This window comes from Lycium barbarum, chromosome 10 (assembly GCF_019175385.1).
Source record: "Lycium barbarum isolate Lr01 chromosome 10, ASM1917538v2, whole genome shotgun sequence".
NCBI lineage: Eukaryota > Viridiplantae > Streptophyta > Magnoliopsida > Solanales > Solanaceae > Lycium > Lycium barbarum.
The window spans coordinates 116,570,785-116,593,502 of NC_083346.1; the positions used below are offsets into that span (position 1 = coordinate 116,570,785).

At 39.5% G+C, this 22,718-nt stretch overlaps 1 protein-coding gene across 2 annotated transcripts; it reads right to left on the reverse strand.

Moving 5' to 3' along the window:
• Window positions 1-16,742: 16,742 nt before the first annotated feature.
• On the reverse strand, window positions 16,743-22,718 carry LOC132615597 (uncharacterized). 2 transcript variants are annotated; one of them, XM_060330208.1, is made up of 5 exons: window positions 22,590-22,718; window positions 17,885-17,957; window positions 17,731-17,779; window positions 17,314-17,437; window positions 16,743-16,982 (listed from the first exon to the last, which is right to left on the reverse strand). In XM_060330208.1, exons 1-5 carry the CDS (start codon window positions 22,590-22,592, stop codon window positions 16,878-16,880), a joined length of 354 nt encoding a protein of 117 aa, XP_060186191.1. In that variant the 5' UTR covers window positions 22,593-22,718; the 3' UTR covers window positions 16,743-16,877. The 2 variants fall into 2 exon arrangements, with proteins under 2 accessions (XP_060186191.1, XP_060186192.1); XM_060330209.1 differs by lacking the exon at window positions 22,590-22,718 and adding an exon at window positions 22,293-22,316.

The following is a 22,718-nucleotide window of genomic DNA, read 5'->3' on the forward strand; positions in this document are numbered from 1 at the left end:
GGTGCTAATAAAAAGGTGATTGATCTTGAGCCAATTGTTGAAGAAGAGGCACAAACTGATGTGTCTGATGTTATTGTGGAGGAAGAAACAGAGGAGGAAGTCCCTATTATAGCTGAAAAGGATCAAAATCTTGAAAATCTTAAGGCACAAGGAGAAAAACATGAAAAGGGGAAGGCAAAACTTTCTGGCGCTCTACGCCCTTTGACTCAATTGTTCAAATCTTCACCGCCTTTTCCTCAAAGGCTAGTGAGAAAAACATAAGATGACAAGTTTTTGCGATTTTATAATCAACTTAAGCAATTGACGATGAACATTCCTTTCATGGACGCTGTCCAAGAAATTCCCGGGTTTGCTAAGTATTTGAAGGATCTCTTAACAAAGAAGAAGAAGCCATTGAAACACGACACTGTAGGTATCACTCATCGCGTCAGTATCATTATTTCCAAGACCATAGTGCAAAAAAGGACAGATCCTGGAGCATTCACCATTCCATGCACCATAGGGCAGCAGGATTTTGCCAAGGCATTGTGTGATAACGGGGCTAGCATAAATATTATGCCCCTTGAGATTTTCAAGAGATCATGATTGGGGATGCCAAGGCTCACTACCATGAGGTTGCAAATGGCTGACAGATCGATCAAAAGGCCAGTTGGGGTAGTTGATGATGTTGTTGTTCGAATTGGAGAATTCCTACTGCCGGCAGATTTCGTGATTCTTGACTGTGCTGTTGATCAAGAAATTCGTATTATTTTGGGGAGACCTTTCCTTGCTACAAGGAGGGCTCTTATGGATTCAGAAAAGCATGAAATCAAGTTCCGGGTTAACGATGAGGAGGTGAATTTTCAAGCTAGCAAGGGTATGAAATTGCCTAGTCTTTATCAAAGTATTCCAGTCATTAATTCTTTTGATGTGGTGGATGAAGCGGTAGAATTCAGGATGGAAGAAAAATGCTTAGGTGAAGCATTATCGGCCATCTTGGTCAATTTTGATACAGAAGAAATTGAGGGATATATTGAGACAGTAAACTCAGTCACCGGTCTGTGGTCTTACTCTTATAAGCCCAAAAAATTGTCTTTTGATCTAGAGAAGCGAACAACTCCTCCAGCGAAACCTTCAATTATTGAGCCGCCGAAATTGGAGCTCAAGCAACTTCCATCCTATCTTAGATATGTGTTTCTTGGAGAAAATGCTACTCTCCCAGTTATTGTGTCATCACTTCTGAATGAGGGCCAAACTCAAAGACTCATCGTACTTTTGAGGAAACATTTGAGAGCTTTGGGTTGGACTAGTGCAGACATCCGGGGGATTCCCTCTAGAATTTATGAGCACAGAATTCAATTGGAAGAGGAAAGTTCACCAAGTGTTGAGCATCAGAGAAGATTGAATCCACCGATACAAGAGGTGGTAAAGAAAGAGATTATTAAGTGGCTGGATGCTGGGGTGATTTACCCGATTTCCAATAGTCCATGGGTAAGTCCAGTCCAATGTGTGTCAAAGAAGGGGGACATCACTGTTTTCCCTAATTCTAAAAATGAGTTAATTCCTACAAGAACTGTCACCGGTTGGAGAGTTTGCATGGACTACAGAAAGCTGAACACTGCATCATGCAAGGATCATTTCCCTATGCCTTTTATTGATCAAATGCTTGATCGGCTAGCTGGAAGGTCTTATTATTGGTTCTTGGATGAGTACTCAGGTTACAACCAAATTAACATTGCATTGGAAGACCAAGAACAGACTACTTTCACTTGTCCTTATGGGACGATCGCTTTCAGTCGAATGCCGTTTGGTCTTTGCAATGCCCCAGCTACTTTCCAGCGATGCATGATGTCCATATTCTCTGACATGGTTGAAAACTTTCTTGAAGTCTTCATGGATGATTTCTCTATGGTGGGAGATTTATTCGATGAATGTTTAGACCATCTTGATCGGGTGCTACAAAGGTATGAGGAGACAAACCTCGTTCTCAACTGGAAAAAGTGTCATTTTATGGTAAAGGAGGGAATTGTCCTTGGCCATAAGATTTTCGAAAGGGGGATTAAAGTTGACCAAGCCAAAATCGATGTGATTTCAAAACTCCCTCCACCCATCTCAGTAAAAAGGGTTCGAATTTTCTTGGGTCACGCCGGATTCTATAGAAGATTTATCAAAGACTTCTCCAAAATTGCAAATCCAATGTGTAAACTCTTGAAAAAGGAGTCCAAATTCAATTTTGATGAGAAGTGCATTATGGCTTTTGACGAGTTGAAGTTAAAATTGACCTCATCCCCTATTGTTGTGTCCCCAGATTGGTCTTTACCTTTTGAGCTGATGTGTGATGCCAGTGGTCTTGCAATTGGCGCTGTGCTTGGTCAGCGGCTCAACAAAATCTTGCACTCAATTTATTATGCAAGCAAAACACTGAATGGAGCTCAAATAAACTAAACAGTGATCGAGCAGGAGCTACTTGCTATTATTTATGCTTTTGAAAAGTTCCGAGCCTATTTATTGGGTGCCAAGGTAGTGGTTCACATTGACCATGCTGCCCTGCGGTACTTAATGGCTAAAAAGGATGCTAAGCCACTGTTGATAAGATGGGAGTTGCTGCTACAAGAATTTGACTTTGAAGTCAAAGACCGAAAAGGGTCAGAAAATCAAGTGGCTGACCATCTCTCTAGACTTGAAGCAGCAGGGAGACCGATTGATGTGCTGGATATTGATGACACTTTTCCGGATGAAAGAGTCTTGGCAATCTCCAGTGATTTGGCACTGTGGTATGCCGACATTGCCAATTATTTGGTAACTGGCATTGTTCCTGAAGATTTGAAGGCATATCAAAAGAAAAAATCCTTGAGAGATTGCCGACAGTATTATTGGGATGAGCCTTACTTATTCAGGACTTGTGCAGACAATATGATCAGAAGATGTGTGGCTGAATCTGAGGCGATGGATATTTTGAAGGCTTGTCATGATTCTCCGGTTAGTGGGCAACACAGTGGAATAGAACTGCAGCCAAGGTGCTAGAGTGTGGCTACTATTGGCCAGCCATCTATCGTGATGCGAATATGTTGGCACGTTCTTGTGATAAATGCCAGCGCCAAGGCACAATAGGTCGGAAGCATGAAACACTGATGAATTTCGTGCTTGAGGTGGAGCTCTTTGATGTGTGGGGCATTGATTTTATGGGACCCTTTGTGAGCTCATATAGCCTGAAATATATTCTTGTTGCGCTAGGTTATGTCTCCAAGTGGGTGGAGGCGGTGGCCTTGCCTAACAATGATGGGAGGAGAGTCATTGCCTTTCTAAAGAAGAACATCTTTACCAGATTTGGCACTCCTAGAGCCATTATTAGTGATAGTGGTTCTCATTTCTGCAACAAACCATTCACTGATCTTCTTGAAAAAATATGGCGTGCCACTCTATATCATCTTCAGACAAGTGGTCAGGTTGAAGTCTCCAACAGAGAGATAAAGAGCATCTTGGCAAAGACGGTCAATGTGAATCGCACTGACAGGTCCAAAAAGTTGGATGATGCTCTATGGGCATATCGCACAGTGTTCAAAACGCCTATTGGGACTTCACCGTATAAGTTGGTATTTGGGAAGGCATGTCATTTGCCTATTGAGCTTGAGCATAAGGCCCTTTGGGCATTGAAAAAACTGAACATGGATTGGCATGAAGCAACCAAGCTGAGGTTGTTTCAAATCAACGAGATGGATGAATTTAGGTACAATGCCTATGAAAGTGCAACATTGTACAAGGAAAAAAATGAAATACTATCATGACTCGAAGATCCTCAAAAGGGATTTTCAGCCAAAGGACATGGTCCTGTTGTACAATTCGCTCCTAAAGTTCTTTCCGGCCAAGCTAAAGTCTCGATGGTCCGGTCCGTTGAAATTGTAAGTGTTTTCCCAAATGGAAATGTCATTGAGGTGAAAACCGAGGATGGCACTCGGACTTTTAAAGTGAATGCACAAAGAGTGAAACACTATCATTGGTGCATTGATGATGGTAAAGTGGTTGATCGATATCGTTTGAAATACGGTTCCTGAACTGAAAATTGAGGTATCACGTCGAGCTGTGACGTTAAACCAAGCGTTGTGTGGGAGGCAACTCACATTTATTGCTTTATGAGTACTTTAAAGATCGTATTTCCTTTGTTTTCTTTTATGTTTCTGGTGTTTGCTGATGTGTTAGGATTCTGATGACAGAAGAGGCAAAAAGAAAGTAAGTGCTGAAGTTTGCAATGAAAGGACGCTCCACGTTATGTCCCGTAACTCATGTTACGGTTCGTATAATGGAGCGTAACAAGATGAAAAAAATGCAGAAATCACTGAAGGATGCGGGACAAGTGTTACGGTCTGAGTTACGGACCGTTGAATAGCATTACGAACTGTAACGTATAAGCGTAACATTGACTGAAACCTGGGCAATCACTGGAAAATTTGCACCTGTTACGCCAGGTATTACGGACCGTAACACGAGTTACGGTCCGTCGGCTGAATATTGCCATGTCATTAGTGAAACATGAAAACGAGGTCGTTTGGGTAGACCATAACACGAGTTACGGATCGTACCTTGTGTTACGGTCCGTAACTCGAAGTGTAACGGTCGGGAACGTTCAAACACCTCACCCGACGGTTACACTTCATTTTCAAACGGCACCTTCCCCTTTTCAACTCCCCCTCACCTTCATAACTCCCCTCATCCTCTCTTACTCTCTCCCTAACCATCTCTCCACTATTACCTTGCCATCGATGTTGATTTGTTCTCGTGAAGTCCATCGCTATTTTGGTTTAGTCTCAAGTTTTTCATCCAATTTTCATCCACGACCAGGTATGACAATGTGTTGACTATCTCTAGTCTTCTATCTATCGATAGAATTGGTATGATCTTCTATGATTAAATTCTTATAATATGTAATATACTTCTGATTTTGAATTCCCATTGAATAATTGAGCGGGAATTAACAAAGGTGGGGGTTGGGTTTGGTATGATTGCTGTTTGAGAGACTTGTGGGCACAAGTACATTGTTTCCCACTGAGTTGGAGGGCATCCCGATTGAAAGTTTCATTAGTGAAACCAATAAATTGGTTTGCCCGCCAACTGTTAGATAAAATGTCTCAAAGAAAACTTTGAGAAAATCGGGTAAAGTCTAACCCGAGGTATGTGAGGGGGTCAACTGGTATTTTATACCATAACCCAAGGATCGTAAGGTTGCAAAATCTTGGCCTCGTGCTTAAACAAAATAATTTGGCTATGCTGATGCATCTGTTGAAATGTTTCCCGACGCTCGGTGTTCCAGGCCGTAACGTGTATTACAGACCGTAACATCCCATCGTAACATCTATGATTTTCATAAAAAACTTTCTGGAAATTTGGGTCATGTTACGGTAAGGTGTTACGAACCGTAACACGTTTGACGGACCGTAACATCATACCGTAACACCTATGATTTTCACAAAACTTTCTGGAAATTTGGGTCATGTTATGGTAAGATGTTACAGATCGTAACATGTTTGACGTTCCTCGAACGTGTTACGGTCCCTGTGTCACAAATGAACAAAATGAGTTACGATTGAGGATACGGCCCGTAACACTGTTCGACGGTCCGTCGAACGTGTTATGGTCCATGAGCTAATTTGAGTCCTGAGCTTCAGTCAAAAAGTTGTATATATACTATGCTGTAGTTTCCTTTATGATGAATTGAGAACAATGCATGAGCTTCTTGTGTATTATAGCTAACTTTACCCTTCAACAGGTATGGGTAACCTAAGGCAAGGAAAAAAGGTTGCATCCAAGGTTGCCGACAGAGGAAAAGGTCACGGTGCAAGCAAAGTAACCTCACGGTTGTGCGATGAAGATCAAGTCAAAGAAACAAGGGCAACGGCTACAAAGAAGCCCACTGCACCTAGCAGGCCAACCTCACCATCCGAAAGTTCCTCCTCGTCTGATGAGGAGGGTTCTTTTAGTTCGTCGAGCCATAGTAGACCCAGGGAGGCTGTCACACCACCACACCGGCCACAACCACCCATTAGACGGCCTACTGCGTAGGAGCGCGAGCAAGAAAGAAGAGAAACTGACATCCGGATGAGGGATGTGTATGAGTAGGACCTCCGATTTTCTGTGGAGGGGTCTGAAGATTTGTACGACAAAGGGTGTGAGCTGGTAAAGCATGAGGGGCAGGACCTGAAGAGAAGTATTTTTTAGGAACGGAACGTCAGCTTCGAGGGTCTCGATGGCCATCAATAAAGTACTATTTGGGGAGGATTATAGTGCGCCTACAGCGGCGGAAGAATGAGAGTTTGTCTACAAAATTGCATAAAAATATACAATCCCGATCAGAAAATGGGTGGCCTCAGTGATTGCACGGCCGGCAGATCCCGAATGGGCAATAGTGCCAAAGTTGACAGCCTCTACGAGGATTTGGAAAAACACCCTAACACCCGAGGCAAAGTTTTGGTGGCAGGTTGTTCTGTTTCGCATCCGTCCTACCCAGCCAGATAATTATTTGACTCCGAACAGAGCAGTTCTTGTGGCTGCCCTTATGTCAATGTATAAGATCAACATTGGAAGACTGGTAGCCGCAGATCTCCGGGAGAGAGCCACACAACCAGCCACTTCCCTGATTCATACATGTTTGCTTACGTTTTTATACTTACGAGAGGAACCAGAACCCCTCCCCTTTATCGACTACAGTGTGGTCGCCAAGAGTATCTATGACATCACAAAGGGCAGAGATGATATATTGGGCCAAGGTACAATGCCATCTGCCTCGTCTTCTGATGCGTCGGATGGGCCAACGGCATCAGATGTTCTACCTTTAGGTATTATGGGTGCTGAGGCAACTGATGTGGATCAGCCCACAGATTCTGATGCTCCACCGACTGATTATGCTCCACAGCCCATGCCAGCTCCAGCTCCACCTACTTCGGGTGGTCCCACCTCTTCCACTGGAGCGAGCCCAGCACCGGCTCAGCTCATATCGGGAGTCCTACCAGAACTTGCGAGGAAGATGATTTTCAACTGAGAAAATTTTGGAGCAGTGGTCCTGCAAGCAGATAGAACAGACAGGCAGGTCAATCAGATCATGACAGAGCTGAAGTTGTACACAAAAAAGGCTATTGATGCAGCTTTAAGGCCGATAAAAGAGCATATGGCTGATGACCACCTACAGATCCACTCTCGAATAGATGGCATTGAGAACAGAATGACGAAGCTGACTAAGAGACACCCTGCTATGGAATTGGGGACCGTTCGGAGTGAGTTGCGGACACTAAAGGATGATGTGCAGAAATTGAAGGCACAGGAAGTGGCTGCTGTGACGGACCAGATTTTGAAAGTACTCACAGAGCTGGTACAGAGCTTGTATCAGTCGGTTGTGAGTTTACTTGGGGATGATGAGATTGAGGAAACGGTCGATGAGGAGCATGAGAAGGAGTTGGAAGAGGATACCCACTCTTCGGCTAAAGGGAAGCGCAAGAGAGTCGCGCTAAATGATGAAAACCTTGATCCCATTCTCAAGAGTCTTGACCCGTTTGATGCCATGCGCCTATAGAATGAGGAGGAGGAGCGACGAACATTGAAGAAGATCCGACATAAGTCCCGGTTGAGTTCTGACACCACTGGAGCGACTTCTAGCTCAGCCCATCCCATGCAGCCGGCTCACCCTACTTCTGCTCCACAAACTGAGACTGAGACTGGGACTACTAGTGTTGACAAGCCTGATACGGTGACCCCGACTGAACACACCATCATTGCCCCTACCTCTGAGGTTATTCAACCTCATGATGCTGCAGCAGATCCAAGCACCTAGTGCGCTCCAGGGTGGCCCTGCATTCTATTGATGGATTATATAGATTCCTTGAGGGCAATGCATGTTTCTAAGTTGGGGGTGTAGGGTAATTATTGGTATTATTAGTATTGTTTTGGTATCGGATATTGTTTTTTTTGTTGGTATTATTTTTGTTTTAAATTGTGATATTAAGTATATGTTTAGGACCCTCCTCGGTTGTTCGTTGCCATGTGTTCTTTTCCCGAGAGGTGTTATTTTATGTTGAACCTGGCATGTTTAGGCTGTTTAGTTAAAGTAAAGTAAGGATGACTTAAGTGGTGGTGGTCCGTGTTTTCTGGCATATATAAAAGTGTTTTACAAGTCAATGATATCCCTCCGAAAAATAATTTGTGATGTACATCAAGAATGAGTTGTTGATATTGACATGTATGGTTATTTTAATGACATTGCAAATAAAGGGTGTCCATGTGTGTCAAATCTTCAAATGGAAGTCAAGTCAGAGTATTTAAACAATCATTATGCCATTGTGTTGTGAGTTCTTAGTTTCCATTTGTGTATAATGCTTGTAATCTAGAACTTGCCCGGTTGGTCGTGCATGAATTCTAAGGAGGGTTTGATTGTGAAGTGATCTTAGGCTTTCTTTGTATTGACTCCAGAGCCTGTTTATCTTAAATGAGCCTAGCCTGTACAGAAAATGATCCCTAGTCTCCCGTTTTGAGCCTATAAACTTTTTCTTTGATTAGTTGTTAACTAACCTCCATCTCCTCTGTGAATAAACCCATTTGGCACCAAGTCCATCCTTGACACTAAAAAATGACAAAAGAGGCTAAAAGCCTAAGTTGGGAGTGATAAGCGAAAGATGTAGAAAATGAGGTTAAAAGCCTAAGTTGGGGGTGATAAGTGAAAGATACGGAAAATGAGGCCAAAAGCCTGTTGGGGGTGATCATGAGTATTGCGGAGCATGATTCGGTGTGGTTGGTAAAATTAAAAATATATATGTATATATATTATTTATTTATAAGTCCTAAATAAATCCACGCCGGAGCTGTAGGGTCAACAATAAAAGGAAGAAAGGTGAATGAAGTCAAAGTGTAGTGTCAAGGAGGGTGAGTCACCACTATCCAAATATTTTTCCTACCCGTCCCTAAGCCAACATTACAAGCCGCAAAAGTCCTAATGTGATCACAATCGAACTGTTCAAAGTTGAAGGCATTGAAAATAAAGGCAAGCCTATGGTATGTGCAAGTATGGTATGCAAATTTCTTTGTGAGTGTGAGTGTCCTTCTGTCTCTTTAGTCTCTTGTCCCATTTATTTTGTAAATATGTGTGTTGGGACATTCTTTGATCTATGTGAGGGCGTAAAGATTGTAGATTGCGAATTAATTGGCTTTCCGGAAAGTGAAGTTCATGTGCATAGACACTCCCATACTATGATTGTGTCATTAATTAAGGTTGCATAGTGAATTGCAATTGTTCTAAAATGTGCGTCTTGTATCACAAATAGGACGTAGCTAAGAGCCCAATATTTTTCTTGGATTGAAGAGTCTGCGCTAAAAATACATGCCAAAACCACCGTAGGCATTCTTATTTTGCTAGATGTCGTGTGTTAGTAGTGAGTCTCGTTGTAGTTGCTTGAGGACAAGCAAAAGCTTAAGTTGGGGGTGTTGATGTGCCGTGAATTTCGGCACATTTTATGTCTTTTCACTAGAAGTGTTGCTTATTTTTAAGTGTTTTTACATCGTTTCTTATGTTATTTTGATGTTTTGTAGGGTTGGTTAACTAAGGAACAAAAATGATGAGAATTGCTGAAAAACGGACAACTTGGAGCAAAAGGACGGTCCGTAACTCGAGTTACGGACCGTAATGTGATCCGTAACCTAAGAGGAAGATCCAGATACATGCCGCTCAAAAGGACGGTCCGTAACTCATGTTACGGGCCGTAACGTGTACCGTAATCTAAAGAGAATTTCCAGTAAGAAGCCTAATTATTGTCACATGTTACGCCCAGAAAAACGGTCCGTAACGCAGGTTACGGGGCGTAACGTCATGGCGTAACGCATTGGCCACTGAAGACTGAAGCCATGATCCGCTGGAAGATACAGACCGTAACCTATGTTACGGTCCGTCGAAAGAAGCCGTAACGGTTGACCTAATATCAAGCTGACAAAGGACGGAACCGAAGGACGGACCGTGACCTGTGTTACGGTCCGTAACGATGCCGCGACGGGTGTTTTTGTCCAGAACTGTGGCGCGATTTTTGGCCCTATAAATACTTAAAGTTAGGTATTTAGCATTTATCCAGTTCTTTTGGGAGCATTAACTTTAAGCCTTTGATATTTGTGAAGTTGTTGGAGCATTTAAGGCATCAATTTCACCCTCATTCCACATTGTATTACTATTGTAAGTACATTATGTTATCTTTTAAGCTTTCTTTGTTAAACAAAATGATGAGTAGCTAATTTTAGTTCTAAGGTTGTGGATCCCATGATGGGTATTATGTGAATGGATTTCTACTATTGATATATGCATAATGATTGTTGGTATTTATTCAATCTTTGTGTTTTAGGATTGGATAATGATTGCAAGCATTAGCCTAAGCCATTATACTAACTTTTCTTGGGAAAGAGAGTTAGCATTGGTAAGATTGAATAACAATGACTCGGGGCGTTAACCCTCGTTTAATAGACTAACTTAGGAATAAGAACAAGTCTAATTGGCATTATTTTTCACTCTTCGATTTCAACTCTTTCGCATTTAGAAAAATCATAAAGAGGAAATACGGCCTAACTGTTGGGAAACATTAGGAAGTCCTTAAGAGATCGAGTGCATACTCTTAGAACAACCATTAGAAGTATATCACATTGAAACCTGAAGCATAATATCTAATCAAAGCTGGGAACACAACCTTAGTATCTCTCTCGCATTAATTACAATTCAAGTCAAAGTATTCGTTTACTTTACACAACAAATATTTCAAACTATTCGGAATAGGATTAAAGCCTTTAAAGACTAGTATCGCATACAATTCGTACCCTTTTCTCTCCATATTCCCTGTGAGATTCGACCCCAACCTTGTTTGGGTTATTATATTTGACAACAACCGTTTTACGCCACTTATAGGTGTAATTTGAGCATATCAAACATCCGCCTATGTTGTAGCGGAAAATTCAAGTAGGTTTTATTTTAATTTCAATGAGGCGCTCAAACTTCTAGGGTTTAATCCCTTGGCAAATGCCTCTGTTGCCCATTCATCAGGAACAGCTAGCTGGCAACAGCATTCGTTCCTTTTGGAACCTTATCACAAACTTGCATAGCAACTCAACATCGCCCTGAGCAATCTTGAAGATATCTGTTTTCCTTGCTGACACCTTCTTTGCTCTAGCATGTGCTTTGATAAAAGCATCTGCAAATATTTCGAAAGAATGAATCGAATGCTCCGGAAGCAATGAATACCAAGTTATTGCCCCTTTGGACAATGTTTCACCAAACTTCTTGAGTAAAATGGATTCAATCTCGTCCGGCTGCATATCATTCCCTGTAAATGCACATATGTATGCAGTCACATTCTCTTAAGGATCTGTGGTCCCATCATATTTAGGTAGATCCGGCATTTTAAACCTCTTCGGAATTAATTTAGGCGTTGCGCTTGGTGGGTACGACAACTGCGCATATCTTTTTTAATCCGATCCCTTTAGTACCGGCGGGGCTCCTGGAATCTGGTCTATTCGGGAATTGAATGCCTTAAACTCTTTTTCGCTCCGATCCAATCGATTGTTTAATTCTTTCTCATTCTTTTCTAGCCGATTGGAAAGGGATTCCAAGTATTGCATGATGTCCGGCGTAGTTTTGTCACCTTGGGTTTCACTGCTGCTTTCTCCGTGCTCAGCATTCGTATTGGGTAAATTTGTTCCAGCATTATTTCTTCCTTCTTGCAATCAGCAATAGCCTTTTGCTGCTTTTCCAGCAGGTCCAGGACCTTTGCAAACCCTGAATTTGCAGCCGCCACTTCTTCTTCGCGTTCATCATTAGGAGTTTGATCATTTCTCGTATGCATGGATCCACAGGAGGGAAATTTGGGCTTAATGATTCCTCGCCCTGACTTCTCCTATTGTCTGATCTCGTTCTTGATGTTATACCCTGCATTTCAGAGCCTGAGTGTGACACGTGCTTCTCCAGACATTGACAATCACGTTGTTACTACATAATTTAAACTCACATTGATAGTATTATATTTCGTATTTTTGCACGTCGGATTAGTCGTAAGCGGAGGTGGGGCCCACACATCGAGATTTTTTTTTTGGAACACGTGACAAGTTATATGAACCACATATGTGAAGTTAAACACAACTCAAGAAGAACCCATGAGCCAAATCAAAGTGGAAACCCTCCAAACAAATATTTTTAAGTTACGTTTTTGGGTGATCTGACTTCGGGAGGCCATAACCCCATCAGTGTTTGGGAATTTGGGAAAGCTCCCAGAATTAAAGTTGTAGATAATTGAATTATATTTCCAACCATAGGTCGTGGGTCCACAGGTGACGTCGGGATAAGGAGATATGGACTTTTTAAGGCAGAAAGGTCAGTGGGCTAGGCCCAATCCGGGCCCAACCGGGTTAGGCCCATGACCCATGCCTATTTAAATGAGATTTCAGCCCTTTCTCCTCATTTTTCAGACCAAAACACCTAGAAAATTCTGGAGAGAGAGAGAAAAAGAGTCTTGGAGAAGAAAAACCAATTTTGATCGAAATCTGAGCCCCGAATCCCGAAGCTCATGAAGAGAAAAGTGTTGTACGTCGCGTTGTCTTCAATTTGAACTAAAAATCAACCAAAAAGAAGAGGGTGGACGTGGTGGCTGCACACTTGAGGTAATATTAAGGTTCCTTTTCATTGCTAGCAAGTTTATTTAGAGTTTTAACGAACTAGAACGGAGAAAATAGTGTGATAAATTCGTTTATCGGTGTGGTTGGATTATGGTTTGAGGCGTGAGGAGAATTTTGGATAAAATGTATATTTATGTATTTATCTTGTAGGATGTAAGTATTGATGTTATTGGTATTAACTTCGACGTCTTTGCGGAAATAAAATTATGAAATAGCTATATCGCAAATTTGGTTGGTTGAGAAATTTAGAAAACAGTGTGCGGGCTGTTTTATGGCATACGTCGGTATTGGAAATGATGTTAATATTATTGGTATTGTTGTTGATATTGTTGGTTGTTGAGTTGGATTCTCGGGGTTGGTTGTATTTACAGGGGAAATGCTGCCGAAATTTCTGTAAATGAAGTGCTAGTTTAGGATTGGACTTCTAAGTATCTATAGCTAATGTTGGTATCTATTAATATTGTTGTAGATCTTGCGAAAGCCAAAGACTTAAGTTCGGATTAGCTTAGGAAGCGGGCAAGGTATGTAAGGCTTACCCTTTCTTTCTTTTGGCATGATCCTTATGAAACGAGCAGATGACGTATATGTATGATTTCAAAGAAATTCCTATTCTTAGAGCCACTAGGATGGCTAATATTCTTGACTTCCATAAGCTATTTCATATGGTTTTGATGCGTATCTATGATGTCCGAAGATCTATTTGATATGTTTCCGAATGGCAGTCGAGAGATAATTGATATGACTAATGTCTTGATTTTCAAATGATAGCACGTTTGATTATTCCATTGAGTCTTTGATATACTTTGATACGTACATATGGTTCCAAAAGCTCTATTTGATTTGATCCATAACGATATTCGAAAGGTACCTAACATGATTGTTGCTTTGATTTTCTAAAAATGGCTTCTGAAACGTTCGTAGAAGGTTCTGTACTAAAACATCCATAACTTTTTCATACTAACTCGGATTGACTCGAAACGTGTTTATGATCCTCAAGTGTCGATTTGCGTACCTATCTATCGAGTCTTGAAATTTGTTTTATATGCATATGGTTTCTCACTACTCTGCTCGTGCATGCCTCAATGTATCTTTCACCGAGTCCCGGGCCGGGTATGTTATCGTGCGCACTCCACTGCATTGTTCACCGAGTCCCTCATTAGAGGGCCGGGTACGGTATATGTATATGATGATATGATGAGATGATGATGTGTTATGGCGGCCGGGAGGGCATATGATGATTTGATTCACCGAGTCCCTCACTAGAGGGCCGGGTACAGTATGTATATGATATATGATGTTCACATGCATGATTTTATCCACCGAGTCCCTGAATGGGCCGGGTACGATATGATTTCATTCACCGAGTCCCTCACTAGAGGGCCGGGTACGGTATATATATATGTATATGCATATGCATGTATGATGATATGAAAGTATGATGACATGATTTTATCCATCGAGTCCCATAACTGGCCGGGTACGCTATGCGATAATGATATGCATGATCAATGCTTTAAAGGCAAGAGTTTTGGTATTCTGGACATTGTATATGTTTTTGCACCCCTTATATCAGTTATGATTCTTTTACTGTGATTCTTGCCTTACATGCTCGGTACATATTCCGTACTGACCCCCTTTCTTCGGAGGCTGCGTTTCATGCCGCGCAGGTACACCCAGATGAATAGAAGCCATTATAGAGGATGTTCCAGCGAATTTGGCAAGCTTCATTTGCCCCTGGAGTGTTGCCGGGTCAGAGTATTATGCTATGATGTCTTGTTCAAAGTTAGAGACTTTGCAGACAGAGTCGTGGGTATAGGATGTCAGTCTTGTAAGCGGCTCCGTCAGCTGATGTGTCATTTTGTGTTTTGTTATAAATTATGATTACGGATTTTGTTTGATTTGAGCACGATGAAAAGAAAGTCTCTGAAAGTCTTACTATGTATTTCATTTTATTTGATATAAGAGTCCAAAGAGATCATGTGTGTAATAAGAGTCAGAGGGTTCACTCGGCCCTACGTAAGGGTCGGGTGCCCATCACACCCTAGCAAGATTAGGGTGTGACATTGTGCATCAACATTGTTCAATACTCTATCAGCTTGATTTCCAGTGTTTGTCATTTCTAAAAACTACCTAGTAACAGACATTAAAAAAAAGTGATAAGTAAAGTAATTAGAGCAACAAAACAATATCACTATTATCCTTAGCCCCACGGTGGGCACCAAACTATTTACCCCTAAAAATAGTACGCTTAAATTTATTTGTGGTTTAAAGGATATGTGAATTGATTTGTTATAAATAGTGAATAAAAGGCTAATAATGACTAGAGAAATCAAATGAATAAATCAGTAAAGAATTATAAAAGCAATAATGAAATAAATAAGCCTGGGCTTTGTTGATCCTTGGAGAGAATGCTTTGATGAATTTTCCTCTGGTGGAACAATTATATGCTTTGGCCTTGCAAAATTAATGTTAACCCGGTACAAAAGAATGACAAGGTAATTAGCTTAATTGCAAAAGATTGAATAGTATGAATGGGTGTAAATAATTATTACTTGATGATCCTTTTTTGAGGGCTTTAGGCTCCTTTTATAGTACAAATACATCAGCACGTAAGCCGTGATTAAATTCTAATAATGAGTAATAATAGACAATAAATGCTGCTTTAATTCTAAATCATAGTGTTTGCTTCGAATCTGGACCGGTCACACAATGTTAACCTTTCATTAATGACTCGAGACAATTGCCTTGGTAGGTTTGCTCCGCGTTATCTCATTCCGACTAAGTGAAACGACTAAGCAACGTTTTGCCTTCAACTGCCACGTGTTCCATTCTCATTGTGCCACGTGTCTAGCTATATTTTGTTATGCATACAATGTGAGTATTCAATAATTATTAGGACGTCATTACAACTCATATTATCAACTGCTTCAGTCGTTAGCATATTACTCATATTACTACTTTCCCCTATGGGAAAAAGCATTTTAGTGAAAGAAAATATTTTTTTAAAACATGCTATAGTTGGGAGAAGAAAAAAACAAGCTAGGAAGAGCGACCACTCACAGTACGATAGCTAACTTGTTTCCAACGATCACGTTGTCGAAATATCAACAATCTAGAATCACAATGTAGCGTTTGGGAATTAATTATCCCTAGAACTTATAAAATTACAATTATTCTAGTCCCAATTTTGGAGCGATCTTGTGTAGAATTGAGGTGGTTTGAATTGAAATTTGGGTCCAATTCAAAGTAGAAGATGAACATGGATAAGATGGGATGTGTATGTCCTGTATATCCCAGTGTATCTCTTGTATATCACAACGTACTGTGTATATCACCATGTGATATACATGTGTTGCAGAAAGAATTTTCAACTCAATTTTAACTCCCATATTTGACTCCAAGCAATTCCCAACCACCTTCAGTCTTCCTCAAATTATGCATTGCCTCTCTCTATGTTTTTATATCACACTATGTGATACGACAATCTCACGATTACTAAATTTCGGATAAAAGAACAAAATGTCACATTTGACCTTATCCAAAGGTTTTTCCATAATTATTAAAGAAAACAAGGTTAAAATTAAAAATAAAGCTTATCCCAAGTTATTCAGTTTAAATCAAATACATGTTTTATTTTATAACATTGTATATTCTGTTTTTAATCCAATGAATTAGACTTCTATCCATAAAAATATATCCACTAAATAATCTCGTCAATATGTAATCCTTTATTATAATCCTGGACAATTGTACTTACCCGAGGCACGGTTGGTGCAATAAGTTTGTATGTGCCAAGGAGTTGGACAATTATTATTATTATTATTATTTGGGAATAGGGGCGGGGAAAATGGGGGAGGGATTATAAGTTGGGGAATCGAACCTTCACCCAACAAGGTAAAAGTTCAGGTAGCCAACCAATTGAGCTACTAAGATTCCCCGAGTAGTTACTATTTTACTTTCCAGCCAAGTGCTTTTAAACTGTCTCTTATATGCAACAAAACATATTTGTGAAGACACAATCGTGAAGCAATAAAACATCTGTTTTAAATGAGAACTGTTAAATAAAGGACAAAGGAACTCTCGGAGAATAAAGTGAAAAAGAAAAGGTTTAGACAATCTTTTTTGGGTTGATATACCTTATTTACAAAGAAATCATCATTAGAGAACAAACTTCTCCCAAACAAATGAGATACAACAGCTCCAGTGTTCAAAAGAAAGCATTTTTAACTCTTTACTACAACTGTATTCTTGAGTTCTTCATCAGGTGGATTTCCCATATCAGGCTCCTTAGCTGATGCTTCTACTTTTGTGTGTTTCAATTCCTCCAACTGCAACAACAATAAAAATATACAAGTTTGATACATGACGAAGAATTAAAACACTGAAACTTTGCATGGTATTATCACTCATTGGGAGTTCAAATCGATAAAGTCTATTGTCTTCATAGCCAAAACAATAGACACAAGGAGGCGTGACAGATTGATACGAAGGGTAAATTCAACCCTCACCCCAAATCCAAGTGCACATAAGGATACTAAAACAAAAAAAGAAGAGTGCAACGGAAGAATAAAGGAAAAAGGAAAGAACTAAATGACCGCAAGAAGAAATATCATCTGCAATTCTAGAGGGCGGAAGAAATAACAGTGAACCAGGTCATACCTCCCTGCATCTTTCTTGGTGCTCTTTCCGAAGTTCATCATATCTAATTTGCAGATCCGACAACTCAGCTTGTACCTTTTCATATTCAGACACCGTTGGACCGCCTAATTTTTGCTGGACAAATCTGAGAGATCAGAAACCAAAAGATCATTTAATATTTCTCTAACAAAGAAAGACAATAAAACAATTATCAGCACAACCATGAAATCACCGTCACATTTGAGCAAAAGCTTTGCGCCTATTGATATGTATGTGTAATTTTGAGATGAAACCATGACATTATAAGTTTTCCAGCCAATCCACTATTACTTTTAAAGACAATTTTCACACAGACACAGTCCAAATCAAAAACAGCATGCACCTTGTATCATGGGGCGAAAAGTGATTCAGTTTGGCTCTTTTTTAAGAAATACTTACTCAAGCGCTGAAGAAGGTTTGTCATTCTGCTCGTATAGTGCCACAAGAACTAGCATGACAGGAAAAACATACAAAATGAGATCGAATTCTTTTAAAAGTAAAAAAAGAAAAACCAAAGGCGAGCATCCACAGTAACTTAGTTTTAAGAGACCACCTTTGGTTAGAGCATCAAGAACTCCATTGGCCTCCAGATACTTCCTGAAACCTTCTTTCTTTGCTTCCTTTTCCTGTCCAAAGCACCAAATAAGTGAATTTAACAGAGGAAAGGGAGGCGTCTCTAAAATAACAGCACAAAGCAGATAAGGTAACAAATAGCACGGAAGTTCAAGGTAAATTAGTTGACAGGCTTTGTTACTTTAAGCTCTTTGAATCACCATTATTCTAAATTGGCCTATCCTCTTTATATATTTCTGCCATATCTGTGCATTTGGGGAGGTGGTGGCAGGGAGAGTGTCAAATTAAACAAAATGGATAAATTAGGTGACTTAAAATAAACATGCTAGGAATGTTTAATTAACTGTGTACTGGACTACATAATGGCAAACTGAGCATATTTAATTTGAAAATCCTCAACAAGTTGGATAGGCTATTGTGGTAGCCAAGGTTTCCTAAAGTACATTCAATATGATTTAGACCAAGCCTAACACCTAGGGCCTAGTTTGAGGTTTGGTTCTCATTCAGATATTAGGTAATATTGCTTATAAGTCTAGAGACAAATTTCTGCAAATATTAATAAGAACACCACCTCAGCTTTTACATGGAGGATGGTGGCTTCCCAAAAGTACCAAAAGAACAGCTCCATAAATAAAAGCCATTACACCTTGAAGATTTTATAAGGATTACATTGGCAACCAAACAACATATAACAGAGAAAGAGCAAAATTATGATGGAATTAGCCAATTGAACTCTCTATCTCATGTAAGTGGAGAAGGATAAAGCGACAGGCTCATTATCTGCCGAGTTACGAAGAAAGAAACAACGGATTCTTAGTTATCAGAAAGAAAAAAAACTCCCCGCCTCATCTAGTAAGCTCATATATACACAAGGCATTTTTGCCAGTTTTTAACAATATCTAGCTGTATCATCAAGCTACAAAGCTAGCTGTGACCAGTTTGACTCAGAAAACAGCATCAAAGGTTTTCTTTTGGAAACCCAAGATCAAAAAAAGTCCGTACTTCATATAGGTCAAAACGTTTTCAGAAGGAGTTCTCTTGCATGTTGATCAACCATTTCAGTTAGAGTTTTCACTCTTCTTTTATCTTGTCACATGGTATACAGCCACTATGATCTAAGCAGGGACCTAATAGATTCACCCACCTGAGGAAGTGTTACGTACCAAGTTCACCAAAAGGTTTTCTTTGGTTTATAATCTTACGTTTCTTTTCTGTTTCTAATGATTGTTCTAGCAGCAACATGTCTCGTCTCCTGTGACTGTTTCTTCACCCACATCATCACCACGGCAGTGCCAAGTTAGTGTAACATGATTGAGTGCAACTGGCAACATGCATGTCTTTGTCAACAATCAAATCAAAGCAGCACACATGCATGCCCTCAAGTTCATTGACGTTAATACAAAAAATTGGACTATGAGCTATAGCGGAAGGAAGTTGAGCTCAGGTCTTTGCATATTGACACTGGCTGTTCAACATAGGTGGTTAGCCAATGGATAGGACTGCTGGCTGTTCAACATGGGTGGTTAGCCAATGGATAGGACTGTCACTGTCAAATATTCTGATCTCTATGGACCTAAATACATCGACCACGTAATAGTCGGAGTAGCTCAACTACAGCTTGAAAATGGAAAAATCCTTTATCCATCCACAAGAGAAAGGATGAGATTCAGATGGAAGAAGAGTTACTGCTTTTAACTAAGTCAAGAAGATTTTTACAACTGAAAACTCAGTCAACCAACAACCTTTCCATGGAGTGTGAAGCAAATGAATGTCGGTTATCTTTAACTCAAACAGTTAGCCGGCGTGGCAAAATGAATAAAAGAAACTACTCACTGAACAATTAACCACTAATGCATTAACTAGAATGTACTGACCCTATCAGAGATGATCCCTGAGTATGAAAAGAAAGTAATCTAAACCCATGAAGGGTAGCATATAGCTAAACACAGGTTTTTCTTATACATAGAGTGGATATCCTCCTTCCAACACAACGCATCTACACCTTTTGTTATCTCCTGTTTGTTCATCTATGGATTGAGTAGCACAAATGTTCTGGTATCGGACTATCAATCCAATCATAGACCTTAAGTTGTGTGTGCAGAACTGCAACTAGACATGCAGCGAACTTCACTGAATAACCCCAATCCAGAATAGCAGCTGACCAGTGTTGAAACACTAATCAAACCTCAGAGAAATACCAAACAAGGTGGAAACAATGTGTTATATGTTACAGCGACTCTTGTATGCAAATAACCATTGAACTCCTTTGGTTGTCCTATTCACCATCTGAGATAGGCAGATCCACCCTTTTTCCAGCAGATGCAGCTGGAACTATATATTTGTTTGATAAGTGCAGCTGGAACTATATACATAGCTAAACAATTCAAAAGTTTACACAATAATACTACTTCTGGTCCCATTGTCACAAGAGTAGTCGGTATGGTTCTGCATTCACTCCCTTCAAATCTTGAATTCGCCTCTGAATTATAGGTAGACTACAATGATGTAATTTCATCTTTGGATCATTCTCTATCCCTTTATCAGGATTCCTTTGAATATGTCCCAATTGAGGCAACATTTCCATTTGTTGCCTTAAGCCCATTACACTCGCTTAAAATTACAAATCTCTTTTTTTAGTCTCGAGTACAAATATGCACATTGGCCATCAAACACACAAATTTAAGTTAGCGGGTGCAGAGTACTACTACACCAACTATTAGGATGGGTATTAACTTGATATAAAAACATAGATTTATCAAAATTGAATCTTTTTCACCTCCCAATTAGGGAAAGAACTACATTATAGCTGACAATTTATAGTGAAAAAGAAGCCATTTTTTCTTAACTAAGAACCAGGAATTGGAGGCAATTCTATGTTCTTAACAATAATATCAAGGAATACAAAGGAACAAAAACTTACCCATTTCTATTTTTAGTCTTCGAGTAATCAAGAACAGAAATTTTAGTAAGTGGGTGCAAATTGCCATTATACAAACTATTAGAATGGGTATTAACTTGCCATAAATACAAAGATTTATCAAAATGAATCTTTTTTACTTCCCATTTAGGGAAAGAACTCCATTATAGCTAACAATTACTGTGAAAAAGAAGTAATTTTTCTGAACCAAGGACCAGAAATGGGACGTAATTCTATGTTCTTAACAACAATGTCAAGGATTACAAAGAAAAAGAAGCCGACCCCTTTCCTTTTTTAGTCTTGAGTACAAATATGCACATTGACAATGATCAACAACACAAATTTAAGTAAGTGGGAATTTTAACTTGGTATAAATACATAGTTTTTTTTTTTTAAAATCAAAATTGAATCTTTTTTACTTCCCCATTAGGGAAAGAACTCCATTATAACGGATAATTACTATGAAAAAGAAGCAACTTTTCTGAACCAAGAACCAAAATGGGAGGTAATTCTATGTTCTTAACAACAATGTCAAAGGATTACAAAGAAAATGAAGCTTACCATTTCTTTTTTTACTCTTGAGTACAAATATGCACATTGACCGTGAACAAGAACGCAAATTTAAGTTGGTGGACCATTAGACACACTATTATGACGTGTATTAACTGTACAAATATACATATTTATCACAATTGAATCCTTTTTTACTTCCTAAATCCTAATTAGGGAAGAACTCCAGTATAGCTAACAACAACAACAACATACCTAGTAAAATCCCACCAAGTGGGGTCTGGGGAGGGTAAAGTGTACGCAGACCTTACCCCTACCTTTTGACGGGTAGGGAGGCTGTTTCCGATAGATCCCCGGCTCAAAGAGAGATGAAAAAGTATCAGTAACAATAAGCAGTAATAATAAGCAATGACAACTCAAGATAATAGGACGACGTAGTAAAAAAGAACAAGCAATCCAAAGCAGTATAACAAGACATGGCAAGCTACTATCAAACACAAGGGCCTACAAGAGTAATACTACAACTACCAGTATGCCCAGTATAGGTGACAATTACAGTGAAAAAGAAGCAATTTTCCTGAACCAAGAACCAGAAATGGGAGGTAATCTAAGTTCTTAATGACAATGTCAAGGATTGCAAAGAAAATGATGCTTACTATTTACTTTTTCAAGTCTTGAGTACAAATATGCACATTGACAATGATCAAGAACACAAATTCAAGTAAGTGGGTGCCCAGTACCGATACACACACTAATATGATGAGTACTAAACTTAGTATAAATATACAGATTTGTCAAAATTGAATCTTTTTTACTTCCCAATTAAGGAAAGAAAGAACTACATTATAGCTGAGAATAACTATGAAAAAGAAGCAATTTTTCTGAACCAAGAACCAGAGATCAAAGGTAATTCTAAGTTCTTAACAACAATGTAAGGGATTACCAAGAAAATGAAACTTACCATTTTCTTTGTTTAAGACTAAAGTACAAATATGAACATTGACCATGAAAAAGGAACACAAATTAAGTAAATGGTTGCACATTACACCAACTATTAGGATGGGTATTAACTTGATATAGCAGACAATTTATCAAAATTGAATCTTTTTTACTTCCCAATTAGGGAAAGAAATAACTGCATTATAGCTGACAATTACAGTGAAAAAGAAGCTATTTTTCTGAACCAAGAACCAGAAATGGGATGTAATTTTAAGTTATTAACAATAATGTAAGGGATTACAAAGAAAATAAAGCTTACCATTTCTCTTTTTTTTTTTTTTTCCAATGGGATTTCAATTTCCAAGCTACTCCAATGGTGAAATTCTTTTCCCCCTTTTTGGTACAGAGTTTAGATCCGGGTTTTTTTTTTTTTTTTAAAGGGTGGGCC